The 24,531-nt window shown below is 39.0% G+C and overlaps 1 protein-coding gene and 1 non-coding gene across 6 annotated transcripts in view; one reads left to right on the plus strand and one right to left on the minus strand.

Moving 5' to 3' along the window:
* OSBPL1A (oxysterol binding protein like 1A) overlaps positions 1–24,531 on the minus strand; it is a 186,121-nt gene that overhangs the window by 45,040 nt on the left and 116,550 nt on the right. For 4 of the 5 annotated variants that reach the window (XM_045527560.1, XM_045527561.1, XM_045527564.1 and 1 more), the window contains one exon: positions 10,147–10,300. In XM_045527560.1, the coding sequence (XP_045383516.1) occupies positions 10,147–10,300 (154 nt within the window). Of the gene's footprint in view, positions 1–10,146; positions 10,301–19,600; positions 19,688–24,531 lie in introns of those variants that run through there. The other variant, XM_045527562.1, reaches the window with a different exon arrangement.
* Positions 4,473–4,582, plus strand: LOC123621970. The gene has a single exon (XR_006729348.1). It is a non-coding gene; the product is annotated as a U6 spliceosomal RNA (small nuclear RNA).

A 24,531-nucleotide genomic window follows, 5' to 3' on the forward strand; every position in this document is an offset into this window, starting at 1 on the left:
GAATCTAAGGTTATCAACTATCAATAGCTGGTTCACCCACAGAAGTCTGCTTTGCTGAGAACTGTTAACTGCCCCAACTGTGCTCTCATGCAGTTTTGCTTTGGCACCGGTATGAGGCGTTACTAAAAGCCAGTTATACCTAACTCTACTACAAATCACGTATTTGCTTAGATCAATGTTCCATCACACAGCATAATAGCATGCATTCCCGGTTATAATCATTTATGTTTTCCACAAACATCAGGTGTGGTGGCACTGCTTCCTCGGTGAGAAGCTGTGTGTATAACTAATGTGAGTCACTGTCACATTAATAGGGATTTGGCTTTGAGAATACTTACTATGGTAAAATGGAAAGTTCATCTTAAGTTTCAAACCCTGGCTCTACACTGTGCTATATCAACATGACACAATAGCAGGTTATATCCCAGACAACGAGGATATATCAAATTTTATGCAATCAACGTGTTTTGAAAAGAGTTGTGTATAAAAAATTTTTCTAAAGATTGCAAAGGCACAAGGCAACCAATCAGCCAACCTTTACAGGATCTCTATGGTTTTTAAAACAATCTCTTCCTTAATTTATTTACCTTACAAATGTTTATTATATATGATGTTTTCTGAAAGAGGAAAATTCATCCTGAGGTAACAAGCAAAGCAAATAACACCAAAGAGCTCTGTGTCCCCTGAGGCAGTTTTCTCCTTTAGGCAAAATTTAGACTGGCACACCTCCAAAGGGAAAGAGATACTTCAATGTACTTGTAGAGCACAAATCCCATATGTCACCAGAAGTCAAGCTGCCCGATTTATGACTTATTATAAAACGTGGGCAGAGTAAGCAGGTTAAGGCAGACAATTAAAGGATTATGTTATACCAAAAGATATTTCCTAGGCACTCAAAACCTGTGTTCATGGGGGAAGGGGCCTGGGGGTAGAAGAAGTACATCTTCAAATAAATAGAGCAAGATGCCAAAGAATATACATTTTAATAAATATTTAACAGCTTCTTTCTGTTGACATCCTGTGGATTACAAGTGTTTATAAAGCACACTTGAAATAGAAATTGAATATTTACCTAAGAGATTGAAAAGGTCTAGGGATCAAAAGGAGAAAGTAATGAGACCTCTGTATGGGGAAAGCATTATCAAGGGACCAAGGAAGGAATAACAGAGCTTACAGCCTCTAGTCACCTCTTGTTTACATTCTGACAATGTAAGTTTACAACCAGCTTTGCAGAGACCAGCATACCTTTGTATTCTCAATAAAAACAAAAACCATGTTTCAATTTAACCAAACTATGAAATATCCTTATAAAATATAATGGAAATCAAAGATATCAGGCTTTAAATATAGGAGCAATTTTTTCTTATTTCACATTTACCAAAAGAAAACAGTGTTCTTCTAAGATCAATACTTTCATTTTAGCTACCTCTTTCCAAAATTCCAATTTCAAAGGACAATATAAACTTCCAAAATTCATTCAAAGACCTTTTCTAAAAGACAAAAACAATTTCATTTACACACTTTTGCTTAAGGTTCATCAGTTTTTGTACTTATAAGAGTGCCTGACATTTAATGAACTAAAATCACTACAAGTGCTTTGTACACATTATGTCATTTAACTATCATAATGAGCCAACAAGGTAGGTCCTATTATACCCATTTAACAGATGAACAAGTTGAGTTTCAAAGAAATTATAACTTGCCTAAGATCAGAAAAGTGGGATAGTATGGGATTTCAAACCCAAGTGCTCTTAATAACTACACTTTCCTAATTCACCAATATCTTTTTTCAGAGATATTTATACAGATGTGTGTGTACCACAAATCAAGAAACAAAACAGAATTTTCTATTTACTAGTGCCATTTATTAAAGCTTTTTAATAAATATATTTCCCATTATGTGGAAAGAATTAGAAATTCTAAGAATTATGTTTCCTTTTGGTAAATCTGGAAAAAATATTTTCAACCCACATTACACAGAAAAAGGTAGTTTTTCTAATGATATTACAGAGCAACTGAAAATTGTTTAAGTTCAATATTCCTATAGAAAAATGGGCAAAGAATACGAGAAGGTCACAAAGAAAGAAATATACATAGGTCTTGAGCATACAAAAAGATGCTCAACCTCTCTCACATCAGAAATGGTCACTCCATAAGAACAGGGGCTTTGTTCGTTCATTACTGTATCCTCAGCACCTATGGCATTAATTGGGGTTCAACAAGTATTTGTTGAATAAATAATTTGATATACATTTTTAAAAAGCAAGGTCAGGAACCATATGTAAGCATTTCTATCATTTGTGCAAAAACATTTCATATGTAATAAGCATTTGGGTTAAGAAAGGGAGCAGCTAACTTAAAAAGTGGGAGTTAAAATTTGCAAAATATACCCTAATATGCTTTTACATTTTGAGCCATGGGAATGTATCACCAATTCAGAATTGTAAAAAGAATCATCTCTAAACTAAGCACATACTTATACACACGTGTATGCATTTATTTAAGGGTTGTAAGGGTTAAAATAACCAAAATCAGTAAAAGAGCAAGAGACCAAAAGAATTGGAATTAGATTATATGGTCTTAAGTGGAAAAAAGCAAAGCTGTAAAGTATCTTTTATCTAAGAAAAAAAAGGAATATTCTATATCTTTGCATCACTTATATCAAAATCAAAATAATTAGAAAGATTATAAAAAATGGTTACCTCTTAGGGAGGGAGGAAACCAGTGCTGAGGAAACAAGAGTGGAAACTAGATTTTTATTTATGTGTGTATGTATATATGTATAAAAATATATCTTGTTTTGTATTTTTGGATTTTGGAATCATGTAAATATTTTACATAACTATAAAAAATTAAATCAAAATGGAAAAAAGGAATCCTAGAACTTGAAAGCAAATGAAACAAATGAATCTGTGTAACATTAGTTTAACCACACAAAAAGGAACCACTGAAAGTAACTTTCATCAAACACAACATTTGACTGTACGTCTCAGATGAGCTATATTAAAAAATAAAAGGAACTAAAAAGAAATATAAAAACTCTTTTTAATATTGTTAGTAACAGAATTTGTATGTGTGCATATGTGTATGTGTCATAAACACACATATACAAGAATAAAGCAAATATATTAATGTCATTGGGAACCATGACATATAAATAGAATCAAAGGAATTAAGGAAAAAAACCTGCAATCCAAAATTAAACTGGAAATATATTGGTATGAACTAATGAAGTATTTTTTCAAAAAAAGGGGGCTTTTAACTCTCTCCGATGAAAAGCACTAAAAACAATGGGCAACCCAGTAGCAATGAAGATCCTTACCACTGAGATTGTTAGTTCTAGATATTATTTCCCACTAAAATGAAATATGGCTCTTTAGAGAGAAACAGCTGACTCTGTGTCTGGAGCAGGAAATATACAAGATAAGCCTGAAATAGCTCTTCCTACCATAAAGCAAGGCAGCCATCAAAGACAATGGAGTTATTGCATGTAAATTATGCCTAAAAAGAAAAAATCCAACTAGATGCCTGTCAAATAGACACAGAAGCCACCATCAATGGGCTTTCTCTCGCCAAAAAGGGGGTTAATTCTATAAAAGATTTAAACAAATCCCATCCATGGGTTCATATATCATCTTTGGAGGATGTTACAGAACCAATATATATATATCAGTTTGTAAAGATGTAGTGGGAAGCTCTTCTTTATAGAAGAATTCCAGGTGATAAACGTAGAAGGAAAGATATAATTGAAATATCACTATTTTGTAATATCTAAGGAAATCGTGGTGTTACACTAAGGAAACAGTGGATGTCGACGATGCTCAAAAATGACTGTTAAAATCATTAGGTGAAAGGGTGTCAGGCAACTTTATCATGGATATACCAGACTGACAATGACTAAGCCCAAAAATTAATCTCAACATTGCCAAAAGAAGGAAAACCAGATGGCATATGCCCTCTGATGTAATAGGAAGTAAACCCACGGTATGTGTACCTATTAAGTATTTTGTGCTGAAAAATTCAAACCTAAATCTGGCCAACCTTCTGCATATAAACATCAGTCTGCAAGAAATTCAGGCGTAAAAGAACATGTTAAATGACATGAGAATGCAGCCAGCAACATCCTGACTATGGAATATTCTACAGGACAAATGACCAGGTTTTCCCAACAAACAAATGGCAAGAAAAAATGGGGGAGGGAAGAAGAAACCTAGAGATTAAAAAAGACTTAAGAGACATGTAAACCAAATGCAGTATGCGGAACTTTTGGATTCTTATTATTAAATGACATTTTGGATTTAATTACTAAATGACATTTATAAGAGAATCAGGGAATATTGAATACTAACTGAATACCTGATAATTAAGAAATTATTATCATTTATGTGTGATACTGGTACTGTGGTTTGGTGGGGGGAGAGTCCTAATGTTTTAGAGATACATACTGTGTTATTATTTAAAAGATGAAACAAGTGCTCACTTTGGTAGTGCGAACACTAAAAGTTGGTGTCAGATGATACAAGAAGATTAGCATAGCCTTTGTGCAAGGAAGACACAAATTCATGAAGCGTTCCCTATTTTTAGTAGGAATAAATTCAAGAAATCTATTGTACAACACGGTGATTACAGTTTATCAGGTGAAAGCGTCTCCCCATCGTTTGCTTACAGGGCGTTAGACCTGGAAAAGACTTGTCTCAGGGGTTAGGGGCAGACTACGCCAGCTGGCCTTGTGGGACTCTGAGCCTCAGCCCCTGCTTCCAAAGCAGCAACTTCTCTTTGATCTGCTTTTTAAACTAGGGCAGAAAGAGGTGAATGTTCTATGAAAAGATGTCTCATAGTTTTCCTAGGGTGATTCCTGGCAATCAGCTTGGCAACTCAGCCTGGGTTTGTGAAGGTAATTACCATGAATCTAGACTCTTACTGCCTTTTTTTTTTTATTCCTGACATACTCCACGTGACCCCATGGCCTAGCAGCTTCTTAGTCCCAGATAAGGTTTTTAAATTTCAACCCCCTTCGCCAGATGACCGGTCCCCACCTGGCAAGTTGGCACTCCCTCTTACTTAGGTGTCCAAATGTATTTTTAGGAGAGACAGATGTCACATGTAATCAGAGTGGCCTGCTGGGTTTTAGTTCTCTGCTCCAGCCACTCAATTTGCCAATCTGCTCCAGGTGTGCCATCTCCACTGGCCTCTGCTGAGGACACCTGCAGCGTCAGGACTGCCAACACTCTGCCTGCGCCGCAGGACCGTGGTGCCCTCGTCCAACCTCCACGCCTCTTACGAGTATCGAGCATCTCCCTTTCCTGCTCCTCGGAAAGTGTCTCATGTCCTGCTCCCTGCTCCCTAAGTCCTCTTCTCTCCAAGGCTAGTTGAGACAGGCTTGTGACCAGCCTGTTAAAGAGCCAGGGCTGTTTCTTTTCATTGCAACCCTACACTTCCCAGGGCAAGGAAGCACTCTAGGCAGGGGGTGGGGACATATGAGGAGAGCACAGACTCACAGTCTTCAGAACCACGGCTCCCTCCAGCCCACAGCCCTGCCACCTATCTGGCTAATCCTGAGCAGGGCTCTTGCTCTTTCCTGATGGCTCCTGAGTCCTCTGAAAATTAGAGATGTAGGTTAAATGCCCCTGGTCACTACATGACAGAAAGGAGGTACCCCAAATTATTTCCTGATAGACAAGGGTGTTTTTCCACCCAGGGCACCAGAGGATCTCTGGGTGGGGTTACTTGCCACTGGCCCTAAGTTCTGACCTAATGAAGTCTGAGCCCAGATCATTTGTCCCCTATCAATAGGGAGTGAGATTTCAAAGCCAACTTAATTTTATTCTAATGATTAAACATGGTCAGAGTTAAATAACTTTTATTTACCACTAACAATATTTTCTCAATATATTAATAATTTTACTTCCTGGAAGATACTGTCTTAGCTTTTATTTTCAGTCTTTGTTCAACGTGTCAGTGTATTCCTTGTGTGAATTCTTCATGTGCAGAAACAACTGTTATTATACTTCTCTCCCTCCCTTTGGCTACCTAATAATTCAAATCTAAAGTAGTCATGGAGGGTGAATAAAGCTAAGCAATCATCTGCAGTCCTAATGTACCATTTCAGCAAAATAAACCTTTCAGATTCTTAGCCACATGTACTATAGAAGTCTTTATTCAAGTTAATATATCACCTGCAAGTTAATTAGAATCAGATGAAAAAAAACACTGTCCCTTATCATATTTCCATTGTTAAGAAATCCCTATCTCAAAATTTTAAGGATATTTTATATTTTCTTCTAAAAGTACTTAAGTTTTGTACTTTCCCATTTAAGTGTTTGCTTCATCTAGGATTTATATTTGTGTATATGATATGGGGTTCCATTTTCTTTTTTTTCATATTAAATGACTATCGAAGCACCATTTACCACACCATCCACTCTTTCCCTCACTGATCTGCCACACTAGCTCTATTACATAAACCAAGTTTATGTACATGAGTCTTTGGGGCTTTTTCTTCCATTCCACAGGTCAGTCTATCCCCAGGACAATTCTGCACTAAAGATTTGTCATCAGCCTTGACATGTGGTAGGACAAATGCCTTCCTTTCCTCTGACCTGGTTTCTTGAGCAATATTTGGCTCTTCAAAGTCCTTTGTACTTAAATATACATTTCAGAATCCATTTTCCAATTTCCAAGGAAAAACATGCTGTGATTTTAATTAAAATCACATTGAGTCTACAGATCAATTTGACAGAACATCTTTATGATGATGAATTTTCCTTTTCAATAAGTTTTATTTCTTTCAATAAGTTTTATTATTATACTTTTTTTGCTAAGATTTATTCCTAGGTATGTGACTTTTTAAAAGCTACACTAAATATCTTTCTTCCTCCAGTTTTAACTGTACTTTCTGACTGTTGATAATGCACAGAAATGTAATTGGCTGATGTTGTATGTAGCAGCCTTGCCAAACTTTCTTACTTTAACAGTTTCTGTGGGTTTTCTATGTAGACAATCATGTCGTCTGTGGATGACAATTTTGTTCGTCTCTAAATTTTGTGTGTGTGTGATGTCTCTGGCTATGGCCTCCACATAATACTGAATAAAAAGGATGAAGAGTTTGCTTGCATTACTTCAGGACAGGGAGAAAACCAAAAAGAAAAAAAAGAAGAAAAAATGAGACCAGGCATCATGCCTTATTCCTGATATATTATTCCCGATATGCCTACTCTAATATCTCATTATCAAGCAGTTTGTTTATTGTAACTTTTAACCAAATTAAAGAGGTTCTCTTCTATTTATGATTTGCTAAGATACTATTAATCATGAATGACTCTTTAATTTTATTGAAATTATTTTATCTATTAGGTTGACCATATGGTTTTCTTCTTTACTCTTAATATTAATGCTATCAATATAGTGAATAACATTTACAGAATCATAATATGGATCTAGCATTTTTAGATTCTAATTTGTTCTACATTGGTATCTTTTACACTGTATCAGTGACATGGTTGAAATAAACATCTTTACCAAATATAAAAACTTGGGCAAAACTGCTAACAAGTTAGATGATTAAAGCTCAGAATAAATTTAATAAATTAGGTCCAAGTGTAGAGAACTGCTCCCATGGAACACGACCAAGACAGCAATAAGCTCTATAAATATAAACCTGACTACAGCACAGTGTCAGCTAATTTTCCACAAAGCAACGTGTATTTTCTGGAAAAAAGTGCCATCAAAATGAAGATAGTAAGATTTTAACAGCTTCCACATGAAACTTCTGTGCATACATGGTTCCATGGCTAAGAAGGATGGTTGAAAACCCTTGTTCTATTTTGTCAGCAAATTAGTTAAGCTGGGATTTAATACTTTCCACTTTGACTATAATTTGTAAGATTCCCTCTCTTTAAAGACAAAAGTTATAATCCATGTACTTCCCCTGTCTCCCTTTCCAAATACAGGTAAGTGTGTATTTCCTAGATGCTAATTGGTGGTATAGGGTGAGGAGGAAATGCAAAATTTTTATGGAAAAGATACATAAGCAGTAAGTATATTATTTTTCAATATTAAAGAAAACAAATATATAACAAGGTCAAATACAATTTTCACATGAATTTTAAAGATAAAACACAAGACTTCAAATATACTTCTTGACTACTTCAGGCTGATCACCCAAATCTTATAGCAACATATGCCTATCTTTTTCTAAAACATCATCAAAACTACTATCAATACAAATTACTCAATATCAATATAATAATTATCTATTACAAACACAGATTATCTATAATGCAATTTAGGGTGCAGGCAAGAGGGATTTGAATACTTATTTTCCTATTCTAAAGTTAAACTTTTTAATTATATGTAGCATATGCTCTATTTATTTGATTAGAGAAGAACTTTGTAGGGAAAAAAGAGACAGGCTTTTAAAAAACTCCTACGAAAGCTACTTTTTAAAAATAGGAAATTGTGATGTTTTCCCACATATCAGGCTGTTGACAATTTCCTGAGTTTTCCTCTTTTGCTCTGAATAATTGAAGAATGTTGTATTACATTTATAAGTTTAATAAGTTGCATGTCCTTTACTAGTTTCACTTTTCTGGTTACATCACCACCTGTTGCATTTCTTTGCATTCTTCCTTACTGACATGTCCTGATTTTTTTTTTTTTTTTTGAACAATTTCATCTTAACTTTCAGATTTGTACCACTCTGGGTTTGACTTAGAACACAGAATATAGGAATATGGTATAATACAATTCTGTCCAATGCAAAATAGCCACTGTCATGCTTATAGCACACACACAAAAGGGCAACTGGACCCTGGCAAGCAGTAAAGAAATCCCCCAGACACAGCGTACGGCAGCATCTAAGAACAGAGCTCATTCTGATATTGATAATTACATTGAATATGCCTGTGCTTCTTTGAACTTTCCAAAGATTTCACCTGTGGTTCCCACCAGATTGGCATGATGTATGTGTTAAATAAATTAAAGGTTGTCTTCTCTTTAGAGACTGGTAGACCTGCCAGGTTTACTGTTGGGTATTTCATGTCCTGGACAGAATTTAGTCCTGAACTCAAAGAAGCTAACAGCAACTGCAGAGGGATTCAGAAAAGACAGTCACTGCTAGCCACATAATTTGCAACGGTAAACTCTGTCAAAGGATAACCATTAATAAGCATGTCTACAGGACAACATCTAACCCAACAAAAAACTGTCTTTATCTAGTTACTTAAAACTCACTGATCTTTTAAAGTACAAACTGAGACATTTTTGTTAATAAGGGAAAAAAAACACATAAATCAGAGAAGCGATGCATACATTTTTTCCAGAACAATAGTTGAGACCAGCTGTGGCCAGAGTCATGGTGCAGAAATGGGGTTGGGGTTACACAATCTACAAATATCCAACAAACAACTATTTTGCCCAAATTAACCATTAATAACTCCTTACCCAAAAAGTGAATTTAACGACAATGGGATATATCCTTCACTGATAGTTTTATAAGATATTTTACTATATGAATACAAGCACGCTCATATGCCACTGTGTCTGTAAACTTGTGCTGAAACCAGAGAACTGTGGTGTCTGTTACGTCTCATTAATTTGGGATAATCTCCAGGACTAAACCAGCAATGGCATAAAAACATTATTAAACATTATTGGACAGTATAAAATGGATATGTTCAGAAAACCCTGGGTCTTAATAAAAGTCTTTGTTTAAATCTAAATTGTGTCAACAGGCTGGCAATATTACCATTCATTCTTAACAAAACAAACTAGAAGATCAAATGACCAGAAACTAAAATAGCACTGGGAGGCAGAGTCATAAAAGATGTATGATGAGAAGGGGAGCACAGCGTCAGTTTCCATAGGTTGTTCCGAATAACCTTTTGAAATCACCAACTACAGGATTTATACGTACCCCTAAAAACATGGTTGCTAAACCCAAGTTTTGTGCTCTACTCCTACAATTACAGATATTCTCTTAAAGAGACAAAGGAAAAAGTACTTAAGTCCTTTCTTCAAGGTGATACAGCAATACAACTCCCCAATACAGAGGGGAAAAAAGGAAGGGAAGGCATACGTTTCTTCATGAACTCAAATTTACTTTATCATAAAAAAGACAGCAGCGACAACTGTTAAAGGCTGTCCTACCTGTGTTTTTTGATGCCATTGGAGAGAGCATCTCCACCACCACAGTCTTTTCCTTCGGACATTCTGTGTCTTCTGCTCAAATGCTCTCCTTCCTCTTCAAAGGAGTGTGCTGTCACTGCTTCCAGTCTACTCAGGGACTGCTCGGACTCGGAATCTGTGGCAGAGCAGGTTCCTAGTTAATGAATTGAACTTGGGTACGAGGCTTCACTAACAATGGATACCTCCCTTAATGCACCAGGCTTTGAAACTTAAGCAGCCTACTTTGTCCTTCAACAATCCATCCGTTAACTACCTCCTTAGGGATTTCAGAAAACCTGTACCCAGGAAGGCTAAAGTGGATTTATGAAACAGATGTATGCTTCTATAAGCTTACAGTTAAACAGATCTTATATAGGAAAAGAGATCTCCAGGGATTATCCAATTCTTTAAGAAATCATATTCATTGGTTGCCCCCCAAATTTCCAATTTTATCTTCCCTCAAAGAGCATCTTAAGCATAACTTCTAAAAAGACCATTCAATTTTTAAAAACTCACGAATAATGAAAAAGCTATAGGAGCTGTCCTTATGAGAAGTTAAAATTACATCCAATACTGTAGACACAAAAGCAAAGGTAATTCTAAAATACTTTGTCCAGTATGATATTATTTAAATCCTCAAAGCAAAAGCCTAAAGTGTCCATATACTAATTGTCAGGCAGGTATTCCGAAGATGGAAATGCCAGGTTCCCAACTGGCTATTTATTCAGAGTGGTGCCATCTGCCTGTTTGGAAATAATAAGACAACTCATTTTTGTACAATACAGTTTTCAAGCACTCTCACATTCTTCATCTCTTCTGAGCATCTCAAAGATGCTCTGGTGAAGGTGAGGCAGGACTGTGTGGTTATTAACGAGTGTGCTGATGGTCTCATGGCTTGTGAGTGGGGGAACCAGAATAGGAACCCAGGCTTTCTCACTCCTTGTTTAACGCTTTATGCATTTCAGCTTAAAACAGCAGTCACTTAATCTCCATAAAACTTTACATGGTGCCTGGGTTTTAACGAAAATAGAAATTCAAGATAACCTATAACTTCCCATTTGAAGCAGAGGATGGTCCACTCACTTGCTCCAGCTCTAGGAGAGACTATGACACACAGCCGAGCAAACTTCCTTAGGATACATTTATTGACAATCTGCTAAGTATGTATTACAGCTAAAGTGGTCAGCAAAGAAAATATTTTAGTGCTTTCTTTTCCCACTACTCTATTCTATAATTCAGCAAAAATCATGGAAACTTATTATCATATTAGCTTGATTCAGAAGAGCAACTGTTAGATAATACACCTTGCAGGTTGGACAATACGTCTCGATCTCTGAGCTGGACCCTCTGAATAAGTTACTTGCAGAAAGACTTTCAATGTCGGGGAAGTTATTTTTCTGTAAATATAACTTTAACGGAATTTCTGAAAATATAGCTTTGTTCTGTCAAATACCTTATAACGAAGAAACAGATATTTTAATAATAAACTTAAAGAGACCTTTATTTTTCATTGTCAATCTTGGCAGAAAGAAATAAACTTTTATTGAAACAAATGACAGACAACCTGAATAGACGATAAGACAGGGGACAGTCACCTGTTAGATGAAACAAGCAGTTGTTAAAATTATATTTACAGGCCGGGCGCAGTGGCTCATGCCTGTAATCCTAGCACTCTGAGAGGCCAAGGCAGGAGGATTGTGTGAGCTCAGGAGTTTGAGACCAGCCTAAGCTAGAATGAGACCCTGTCTCTACCAAAACTAGAAAAATTAGCAGAGCATCGTGGCACATGCCTGTAGTCCCAGCTACTTGGGAGGCTGAGGCATGAGGATCACTTGAGCCCGGGAGTTTGAGGTTACAGTGAGAGCTAGGATGATGCCACAGCACTCTAGCTGGGGTGACAGAGTGAGACTCTGTCTCAAACAAAAAAAATTGTATTTACAAAAACAATTCAATAAAAGAGAAAATTGCTTTTAACATAATGCTAAGTCAAAAAATCAGGATACCATTTTAAAACTCTAGAATACAAGCAAAGAAATTTTTCTCTGCATTAAAGAAAGACTAGTCTGGTTCAGGTAAGCAGAGATACAAACAAACAAAAGCAGTAAAATGACAGACGTTTGTTTAGGGCGTGTTAGGCAAAGAAGGGATCAGTCAGTCCTCTGGAGTAAGCAGAGGGAGGTCAGGAAAGGCTACGAAGGAGAGATGGTCCTGACAGCAAATCCTGAGACACCAAAAGCGCTGCTTGGACAAAGGTGAGAGATGTCCCAGGGGAGCAGCAGGAACACTACCTGAATCAAGGATAAAAACCACAGTCTTGGGGTGGTGGGTCGGGGGAGGTTTTTTTACTTCTACATTTTAAAATCTGTTTCATATAAAAGACAACTAAGGGGCCAGGCACAGTGGCTCACGCCTATAATCCTAGCACTCTGGGAGGCCGAGGCGGGTGGATCACTCAAGGTCAGGAGTTTGAGACCAGCCTGAGCAAGAGTGAGACCCCGTCTCTACTAAAAATAGAAAGAAATTATCTGGCCAACTAAAATATATATATATATACAAAAAATTAGCCGGGCATGGTGGCGCATGCCTGTAGTCCCAGCTACTCAGGAGGCTGAGGCAGTAGGATCGCTTAAGCCCAGGAGTTTGAGGTTGCTGTGAGCTAGGCTGACACCATGGCACTCACTTAGCCTGGGCAACAAAGCGAGACTCTGTCTCAAAAAAAAAAAAAAAAAAAAAAAAAAAAGGACAACTAAGAATTTAAAAAGTCAAACAAAATAATTGTATCTGTACTGGTTAGTATTATTAGTATTATTTAAGATGCATTGTTAGTTTATAACTTAGACAGCATGAAAACCAAAAAGCAATGTAGCAAAAATTCTCAAGCATTATATGAAACAGGACTATGACTACACACAGTTATATTATGTTCACAATTTAAGAGATATAAAATCGGAAGAGTAGGACTTGCCTACCTAAAAAGAAATTTAACAAAAAGCAGATACACAGTAAAATACTAAATAAGAAGCAATAGGAGCTTCTATGGAGCAAAGACAGACTTTTCCCAAAACAAGATTTCAACTTAGTGAATACACAAGCTGAAGGCCTGCTACCTTCATCTGCATCGGTCCCTTCCAGAACAGATGGCAGGGCAGACCCTTGTCCTCCATGGCCAGCAGTGCCTGACTCACTTCCTTGGCCCCCCTCCTTTTCCACAGCTCTGTTGCTCCACCTCCCTGTTCCTCTACCTATTTCCTCTCCCGCCTTCCTTACTCCTGTCTCCCTCATTCCCAAACCCCTCCTTGCTCTAATGTAATCAGGCTATGCCCACCCTCCCCCGAGGACTCTGACAAAGGTCACTGATTAACCCCATATTGCAAAGTCCAGCCATCATTTTTCAATTGTCATGCTGACTCATCTACCATATCTGACACCACTTCATTTGTTCCTCCTTCCTTATATAACCTGCAAGGCTTGTGGATTCAAAGAACTATGAGCTCTGGCCCCTGCCCAGGGTTTAGCAGAGGTTCTGTGAACAAATGAGTTCAGTAAATTTTCCTATGTGCAATAACAGAAGTCTGAATGGGGGCAGGGGGCCAAAAAGGAGGCATCAGTCAACTTTATAGAGTAGAGGACAGAGGTCAGGAAAGGGCAGTGGCTGATGATGGAGCCGAGTACATCGACTAGGAGTAAGAGTCGGGAGGAAGAAAGAGTTACAACACAGGGACTGATCCGAGCAGCAGGAGTGGCACGGAGTGGACTGATCCGAGCAGCAGAGAGGAACGAGGCACTGTGCAGTGGCAGTGGAAGACACCAAATTGGGGGGAATGAGGATATGAGTCAGTCGTGAAAACCAAATAGAAGATAAATAAAAACCAAAGACAGACAGTGAGGCAAAGAGAATATAAAATGGATCGAGGAATGCGGTAGTATCCCAACACATGCCATGAGGTAGAGGTAAGTCACGAACTGTGAGCTTCGTAGCTTCAAAGGCAAAGAAGGAAACATGATCAATTATGTGATTTATAGTGCCTGTGGGATAAAAACTAGTTCCTTAAAAGCAAAAGCTCAGTTATTTCTAGTACCATGAACCGAGATATCAAATACATGTACTGTGACAGAAAGACAAATCTCACATGTTCTCACTCACATGTGGGAGCCAAATATTAAAAACAATTGATCTCATGGATACAGTAGAATTATGGTAACGAGAGGCTCGGAACGGTACAGGGGAGGGAAGGATAAAGTAGGGATGGGTAATGGCTACAAATATATAGTTAGATAGAATGAACAATATTTGATAGCACAACAAAAAGTTAGGGTAGACTTCAAAAATAACTAAAAGAGTGGAATTGGAATGCTCCTAACACAAAGAAATGATAAATGCCTGAGGTGATGATATCCCAATGAGCCTGATTTGATCAATTCACATTGTACGCCTGTAGCAAAACATCACATGTACCCCATAAAGATATAAATTATGTGCCCATAATAATTAAACATTTTAAAACATTTTTAAAAATACATGTAGTAGGAAAGAGTTTGGATTTGCTCTGTTGGTAACAGGGAAGCATCTTTAATAGCTTATAACCTTCACAGCCTTGGTCACACCAGTCTGTCCGTCTGCAATATAGCACTGTTTCCCGCGGAAGCCCACAGGTCTAGAGATATCTAAATTCAAACCTGTTTAGCTAATACCCAAGAGGACAAGTCACTGTGGAGGTGTACTGATCACGGTCAAAGCCTACCCACAGGAGTAACTCTTAAGTCTCCCTGTAAAGTAAATCAGTGCTAGACCTCAGTGCCCCCCGAGGTGATAATTCAATCTTACAACCGTGGGCTCGTCAATTTTGCCCACACATATCAAATGTGCCAGGCCTTATCTGCTATCCAGTGTTCCCGGGCAATTTATTAATGCCTTAGTGGGAAGCATAAAGTACTGGGAAGAATGAGCTACATGCCTACCCTGTGCTGGTCACAGTGCTCCCCTGACAGTGGCATAGGCCCTAATACTCAAGTTTTCAAAACAAACAAGGGGAAGGACGAAAGGGGAGTCAGCACTTAATAGGGATAGAGTTTCAGTCCGGGGTGACAAAAAAGTTCTGGAGATGGATGGTGGTGATGGTTGCACATTCATCCCACTAAACTGTACACTTAAAAATGGCTAAGATGGTACACTTTGTTATATTTTACCATAATAAAAATAACAAAACAAAAACCCAAGCATACAAAAACTTGTCAATCCAAAGCCAAAGAGCTCTCATGTTAGCCGCATGAACTTTAGATTAAGTATGAAATGTCCGATTTCCTTACATACTAAAAGTTTGACAGTTGATATCTCTGACATTTCACTTTCATGCTTCTTGGTTTTTGTGTTTTGTTTTGTTTTTTTATTGTGAAGGTACATCCTCATTCTTTCACATGTGTGTTTTGGCTTGTGATTATCTTTCAAACTTTTTTTAGAGCAATGTTTGTGAAACCACGGGTAAGTAAAAAATTTGTGCTATTTTTGAATATGAGTTCTGTCAGGGAACCAGTGCAGCACAGATAGTTCAAAATATCAATGGAATGCATGGCTAATGAACACACAGTACATCGATGGTTTGAGAAGTTCCATTCTAGTGATTTTAGTCTTGAAAATGACCTGAGACCAAGGTGAAAGCTGTAGTGGAAGTAAATCCATCTCAACCTACGTGTGAATTAGCAGCAAGGTTTGACATTACTATTCCAAAAACATCGGACCATTTGAAATAAATGGGCAAAGTAAAGAAGCTGGATAGATGAGTACTGCATGAATCAAATGAGCATCAGAAGAGAAATTGTTTCAAAGGTTGCCTTTCTTTGCTGTCACAACATAAAGGTGAACCATTTCTAAACCATATCGTTATGTGTAATGAAAAATGGATTCTTTTTGACAATCGCAAGTGTTTGGCATAATGGTTGGATAAAGATGAAGTGCCAAAACATAGTCCAAAACTGAATATTTATCAAAAAAAGCTAATGGTGTCTGTTTGGTGTCCAGCACTGGTATTATCCACTACAGCTCCATGAAACCTGGTCAGTCAATTACAGTGGATGTCTACTGCAACCAATTGGATGAAATCATGAGGATGCTTGCTGAGACTGGTCACAATAGAGAAAGGCCAATCCTCTTGCAAGACTGCAAGTCACAAAAAACAACATTGCTAAAACTACAGAAGCTGGAGTTAGAAACTCTGTCATCCATCATATTCACCAGACCTTGCATCAACTGACTACCACGTCTTCCAGGCTTTGGACCACTTCTTGCAAGGAAAACACTCAAATTTCAACAAGCTGTGGAAAATGCCTTTTGTGATTTCATCGCCACTCACTCTTCAGGCTTCTTTGCTGCTGGCATATGCAAGCTACAGTTAAGACGGCAAAACTGTGGTGATAGTTTAGGTACATGCTTTGATTAATTGTATTGCTTGAGATATAATAAGCTAAACTTTTGATTCGAAATCGCACATTTCATATTTAATGACCTAATATATTCTGGTCCTATTAACTTTCACCTCAATGCCAACAACAAATGATAACCACATAGAAGCAAAATTGGTTGATTTTTCTACAGATGTATTTTTAAACGCAGAAGAAACTTATTTAACAATATACATAGCTAAATTTCAGGCAATGTTAGCCTTTCATTATTTTTTTTTATTTCCCATTACATTTTCCCCTTATAAGTATATATGTTCCTATAATAAGCAAAGCTACTCAAAATTGTCAGAATCCTTCATTGACCCCTGAAAAACAGGGCAAGGGATTTATAAAATAGTCCTCCATTATTTACTAAACTTTTGATGGGCAATTAGGAAAATCTTTACAGCCCTGAATGATGGGAAATGGAATAACTTGGTATGTACTTACTTGTGGGTTTGTTCCAAAAGGATTCAGGTGAGTTAACTGATAATTATGTTTTATAGAAAAAGTATCAGAATAACATTTTGAAAAACAGACTATATTTTACAAGATAAATACTCTAGCTTACAAAGAAGCACTGAAGGTAGAATTTCTGCCTGATTAATTTCTCAATTAAAACAGTAGTATTAATAGAATGGCTAAAACATCCACAAAGTTTGTCTCAATGTGACAAGTCTCCCACAGCCCAGGTCTTTAAAGCTCTGTCCATATTAGGCCTTATAATTATTTTAAGCACATTTCAGATTGAACACAGTCCCCTTTCTTGTCAAAATAGCACAGGAGCCAATGGCTGTCATTGGGATACTGTGACTTTAACTTTATTCCAGAATTAAGAGGATCCTAACCGCTATCTTACTTTTTTGAATGAGAGAACTTTTCAGGCATTGATTTCTTAATTTTTCCTCCTGCTAAAAGGCTGAAAGAAGAGGCCAGAAAGTTCAGAATATAAACATGCCAACAATTCTTGTAAGTTGTCCTGATAAGTACTTTTTTTAACATGACCTTTGGAAACCAGCCTGAGAACAAACAGTACAAAGGAGCAAGACGTGGCCAAACTGTGGATAACGTCCAAATCACCCTTCCTCTTCTTACTGGAGGTAGCAGAGAATGGTCAGGAAATGCACACACGCTCGATTTAATACCTTTATTGTTTATGGTTTCCCACGTGCTAGGCATGTTCTAAAAATGTCCAAAGTAACCCAAGGTACAGCTTAAAATACCAGTGCCACATTTTTATTTAGCCTTAAGATACAGTTGCAGAAACTCAGAAACAGCACAGAAAATATGACGGACACAAAATAAACAAAGTTTATCACATTTAAAATAAATTATAAACTGAATATTAGGATAAGTCCAGAAGGGCCTGCCAGGGGACTGCTACAGTAATTTACTAAGGAAGTGACAAAAACTTCAAACAGAGTCTTGGCAGCAAGCAACAAGAGGCAGAGACATTCTAGACATATCCTCTTTGAATGAAGTTCAAGGTCAAAATAAGCCAAACGGTATAGTGTTGCTTGTGACAGAGTTTCTTAAAACTATTTGCTTGTCCCCAAGCAACTAAATCTACTACTATTTTCTACTACTTGCAAAATCCACCCACGTAATTGAAGATGGAGAATTATATTAATACAAACCATAGTGTGTGGGCTACCAGAAATTTTATGCCTGTCTATTTTGGATTACTAAATCCAGAGCTTCCCAATTTGTCTTGTTGACATCCTTTCTCAACATTATTTCAGGAAGGTCACATATGCATTCACTCTACAAAGAAAATAGTTCTAGAACTAAAGGCCAGTTACAGAATAATCCATAGTTAGAAAACAAAGTATTTTCATGTGACTTCAACTTAACAAATCAACATTTACTAAGTGTCTACTACACCAGGCAAAACGCTAGTTGCCGAAACAGTTTACAAAGGTTAATAAGATAGGGCTGGTGCCCTCCGAATATCCAAAGTCCAATCTAGTGGAAGACACACATATAGATATGTGTGTAAATAAAGAGTTTGAGAGGATGGGGAAGAAACCACTAGAGGAACCAGGGTCAGCTTCCAGGCAGGGATGACGTTTGAGCTGCACTGGGCAGGATGAATAAGACTTTAAGGCGGGGAGACAGAACACCAGATGTCAGGGGAAGAAAACAGTTCCAAGGCCTGAAAGAACAAGGTTTCTGGCCAAGATTTTCTCTAGCATAGCTAGAGAGGAGGGTGGCCAGAGGGAAAAGTCATGGTCCTCAGAAATAAGGCATAATAGTGGGTCAGATCTCAGAGTTTGGACTTTAACTGTAGGTGATGGGGAGTCAGTGCGTGTTTTCCCAGACACTCATAAGATCAGTTTTAGACTTTACAGAAAGCCCTTATGTATCACTTCCCATGGCCACTGTAACATCAGAAATTTGGTGATTAAAGCAACAGAAATTCAGTGTCTCATAAATCTGGAGGTCAGAAGTTCAAAAATACTTATCAGTTTCACTGGGTCAAAATCAAAGTGTCCGTAGGACCACACTCCCTCTGGGCTCTAGGAGAGAATCCGTTCCTTGCCGCTGCCAGCTTCCCTGGGCTTGTGGTCGCATCACTGCAGTCTCTACCTCCATCTTCACATCGGCTTCGCTGTCTGTCTAATCTCCTGCTGCTTTTGCCTTTTAAGGTTACTTGTGATGGCATTTAAATCCCACATGGGTAAGTTATGATGATCCTCTCACCTTAAAATCCTTAAGTTAATCACATCTGCAAAGATCCTGTTTTTCAAATAAGGTAATATTTACAGAGGTTCCAGGGATTAGGACATGGAGATATGTTGGGGGGCCATTTTTCAGCTGACCACACCTGACGATGTGCAGCGTAAATGGTGGCTAATATGGACAAAGACCAGTAACAGGGAAGCCTGTCGGGAAGGCCCCGTCATAGTTTGTGGGGTCAAAAGGAGGGGGAAGTGGGATTGAGGCACTGGCAGTGAATGTGGGGGAAGGAAATGGGAACAGGAGAAGCAGGACTACATACCTGCATGTGGCAGAGGGGCGTAGGGAAAGGGGTAAAGGATGACTTCCACATCTGTAGCTTCCACAGTGTGTGGGTGGCAATGCCGGTAACCAAGGCGGGACTACAAAAGGAGGCAGAACAGGAGCACATGTTTGATTTCCATCACGTAGAGCCTGAGATGCTTTGGGCCAAGTGGGAACTTTCAGTGAATAAATGGGAATCCTAAGGCTATTATCTTCCACAACTGGTCCTCAAGTTCACATAATTTTGCCTTAAAATGTATCTTAAAACTTTATTCACTCAAATATTTGATCCCCAACCATATGCAGACCCTATGCTGGTTACTAGGGATGCCAAGCTCCTCCTGGAGTTCCCTGTCTGGCCGAGCGGCGGGGCTGGCAGGAAGCAAGAAGTCACACAACTAGTACAGAACGTCAACCGAGTGCTAAGGTGCATGTGCCAAGAGAGCTGCCAGGGCGTTTGGTCAAGTCGAGAAAGTTAGCCAGGATTCCTGGAGGCAGCCCCTGAACCTGGAGCAGAGCTCAGAAGGACATGTGTTCCCTAAAGCTGTGGTCCCCAACCTTTTTGGCACTAGGGACTAGAAGACAATTTCTCCATGGACTGGGGGTGACAGCGAGTGATGGGGAGCAGCTGGAAATACAGTTCGCTCACTCACCTGTTGCTCACCTCCCGCTGTGGTGCGGCCCAGGAGTGGGGACCGCAGCCCTAAAGCAACAAAGGAAAAGCAGTGAAACTTCCCGTTCTTACTAACACTGCTTTTGCTCAGGCCCTTGTCATCCCACCTAGGACACTGGGACATCAAATCAGCCTCTACTCGTAAAATACAAGCACTCTACCAGAATGTGAACCCTGAGTTGGGACCATGCCTTTTCTCCTTTGAATTCCCAATTCCTAGTATAAATGCAAAGATAGTATAAGAATTCCAAAATGTTTAATAAAAGAATGAAACTTTCTAAAACACTAATCTGACATCACCCTACATACTTAATTATCTGTTGGCTCCCCACCATCTATACGCTAAAATTCAAATTCTTCAGCGGAATCTTGTAACAAGACTCATCACAGGCTGGTCCTAAATACCTGCTTGGCTCTATCTCTTGTCCCTCCCCTCAACACCCAACACACTCACCCCTGCTTCAGCCACGCCACCGTTCATGATGGTTTTGAAAACTTCTGTTCTCCTCCTTTGCACGTGTTTCCTTCCTCCAAACAGATATTCTCCCCGTATCTTACCTGTCTGAAGAACTCTTACACTTCAAAACACTCCTTAAATGTCATTTGTTGTGATGCTTTCTCCTGTTTTCTCAGATAGCTGCCTCTCCTCCGAATTCCTGTAACACACCTTACATGCCTTTTGGTGGTACTTATTTGTTCACCCAACAAATATTTATCGCTCACCTCAGTTTCTCTGTCTGGCACGATTTTAGGGGCTAGAAATACATCAGTGAACTAAACAATGAGGAGCTTGCACTCGAGTTGTGGGAAAACTAATAAATGCATGTTACGTGAGAGATGCTATTTAAAAAAAGAAAGGTAAGGAAAAGGGAAGAAAAACAACAGGGTAAAGGTCTCTCTGAGCAGGAAAATGAAGGAAGTGGGGAGCGAGCCTCCTAGATATCTGGGTTAAGAGCGCTCTTGGGCAGAGAAATCAGGGGAAGCAAGGCCGCGGGAGAGCACACTCGCCAGGCCAAGAACCAGCTCCATGGCAGGAAGGAGCAGCGAGCCAGGCCACCGGGGGCTCTGGAAGCCATCAGAACGTTCTGTGTAGAGAATCAATGTGAACTGATTCATGTTTTGAAAAGAACACCCTGAATTCAGGGTGGAAGATACTGCGGGAAGTAAAGGTGTGAGCAGAGACGGTTAAGCTACGTCACAATCCAGGCGACAGGTGGCCGGGGTGATGGGGTTGCAATTATGAGGCCTGGTCAGACCCTCTGTGTTTTGCAGGAAAACCTGACAGGATTTATTGATGGATTGAATGTGGGTATGAGAGAAAAAAAATAAAAGAGTCTGTGATGGATAATCAAAGGTTCTCAGCCTTGGTCTGAGCAACTGGAAAGACAGATCTTGCCTCTACCAAGATGTGGGAGACTGCGGAAGGGGCAGGCTTGTGACTAGAAGCCAAGAGTTCTCTTCTAGACATTTTAAGACGTTGAGGAGATCCCATTAGACATTTATGTGAACATGTCGAGTAGATATTTAGATATGAGTCTGAAATTCACAGAGGAAAAATGAGCCTGGAGAGACAAAATTGACGGAATGATCAGAATAGACAACACTGAAAAGCAACAGACTAGATGAGGTCATCTAAGGCAACGTTGCTCAAAGCTTAATGCGCCTACGAATCACCTAGGGATCTGTAACACTGGGATTTGTAACACTGCAGATTCTTATTTGCTAGGGCTGAGTTCTGCAGTTCCAACATGCTCCCAAGTGATGCCCACAGACGAAACTCTCAGTACAAAGGATCTAGGGGGTGAGGGTACAGAGAAGAGCTTCAATGACTGTGCCCTGTGATGCTCTAAGATCTGAAGTTGGAAGGTATAAAAAAATGAACAAAAGAAACTGAGAAAATGAAGTGAGAGTGGAATTCTAGAAGCCAAGTAAAGGGCTCTAAGGAGGAGGCAGTAATCAACAGCTTGAAGTGCTGGTGAGCGAGGAAGAAAGAAGAAAACAGAGAGGACTGCTTCACTGGGCCACAGTCACGACCCAGTCATGAGAAATCACAGCGCACTGGTGGGAACAAACATACAAATGGAGGATGTTCAAGACTAGCAGGAAAGGAAAGTGGTGTGGAGTCAAAGGTCTTGTTTTCTTTTTAAGGTAGGCTATGTTGAGGGGGACAAGGAATACTTGGTTACCTAGCAGAGAGAAGGAACTGCATGGGGTCCTTAAGCAGGTGAGAGGGGCTGGGACCCCAGGCACAAGTAGAGGGGGTTGGCTTCAGTTAGGGACGTAACATTCATCATCACATGTAGAAAAGGCAGGGCATGGGGAGCACATGCACATGTGCTGGTGGCTTTGGAAGTAGAAACAAGAGGAGTTCTCAGTGACATAAACAATGTCCTCAGATGGAGCAGGATGGGAGAAAAAATATCAGAAATTTTAGGTGAGCTAAGAAGTATGAAATAACCATGTAGAAAGCACTGACTAGAAAAATGTACTAGCATTGCTAGGCAGCCGTGGATTTAAAGTGAGGCCTGCCAGCGTGGGCTTGCATGTGTCTCCAGCCTCACCTAGTTGCCCGAGGACTGGTGTAGAAGGGGGAGAAGAATGGCCTAGAGCTTTGCCAGGGGAGCACAGTGCAGGCAGAGAAAGGCAGGAGAGTGACTGTGTGATGCCCCAGGCAACCTAAGCTCAGGAAGGAGGGACAGTGAAAGGCAGAGTAGGCGTCTGGGTGTGGTCAAAGGTTGGAGCAGGGTTTTAGAGAGAGTGGGTTGAAGACAGAAGACAGTGGTCACACTGTGGGATGTATGAAACTGAGATTAGAGAGAAGATAGTTACTGAGAAAGGTAAACTCTACGGTCTGGTATCTTGGGAGTGAGTAGCTGCAGAGGACTGGAGGACCAGATCCCTATCACTTTACACTGTAATTAGCATCAGTCTCTTCCCTTAGCCTGACTACAAACCCACTGATTTCAGGGACTGGCTCTCACTTAGCTTGGTATCTCCATGCCTAACAAAGCATCTGTTACAGTGAGCACTCAAGAAGTATGCTTGGTTAACAAAATTCTCTCAATGCCCAGACAATGAAAAATGTACATGGTTTTACAATAAATATTAATAGATAACATTTATTTAGTCAATAGGAACATTTTTTAAAATGCAGATGATCCCAGAAAGTCAACCCAAAACTTAAAGAATAAATTACATTCACCACTGTGTGCCTACAACATACATATAATGAGTGAGCTGCTGGGCAATTATTTAATGCTATAAACATAAAACCAGATTAACAGCCCCTTCTACTACTTCGACACCTTCCAGAATGTTGCACCATATACTACATATAGAGGGTGTTTGATAACAGTCACATTCTCTGATACTCAATTTGCTATACATCACATCAACCAACTAACCTGTCTTGTGCAGGGCAACAGTGGGAATACGAAAGTTAATACAAGGTCTCTGCCCTTAAGGAACACACAGTGTTGTTTGGGAGATAAGGAAGAAATACATTAAAAGTTATATAAAAGCAAGAACAGAGCAGCATATATAACTACCAAATAAAAGGGATAATAGAGAAATAAGTGTTATGAATACAGAGATGGGTGAGATCACCAAATCCTGGACAGGTCCAGGCTACAGAAAAGAGATGAAGGAAAGGCACCGATAAGAAACACACAGCTATTTCAAAAACCATCTTCCACGTAAAACCAAAATCATTGCATTACCACCTCTGTTTTGAAAGTTTTAATCCAAACAGACATCATTTAAAAGATCTACCCTTATGACTGCTGAGAAATGCAAAAACTGGTTTCAATCTATTGGTTTTGCCGGTCTACACTATTGGATTTCATGCATTATTCATGCACATTTCAACCAAAATAGCCTTAAGAGGAAGACCTAGCAAGAAAGCCTTTCTAGAGCAACTGATCTCAACACGTTTCTAAAAAGGAAAGTGAACCCACAGTATGAAAAACAATACATTCTGAATTTATAATATTCAAAGAGCAGGAATTTTCCATGAAACTGTCTCAGACTAGTACTAAAGAGTAACAGCCATGAAATTATTTATTTAACTGGCCATAAACGTTTCAAAAACAATTCCTTAGAAGACTATTAGAGACTCACAAAGCTATGCACCTTTCCTTTTCTCCCTCTTAGCTACTTTGCATCTCCCTGCTCCCTGTGAGCAGGTTCCTGGCTCCAACTTGTCTCTAAGTTCCTTGAGAACACATCTATCTTCTAATAACATCTCAACCCTGCTC

The sequence above is a fragment of the Lemur catta genome, chromosome 16 (assembly GCF_020740605.2).
Source record: "Lemur catta isolate mLemCat1 chromosome 16, mLemCat1.pri, whole genome shotgun sequence".
In the NCBI taxonomy this organism is placed as follows: domain Eukaryota; kingdom Metazoa; phylum Chordata; class Mammalia; order Primates; family Lemuridae; genus Lemur; species Lemur catta.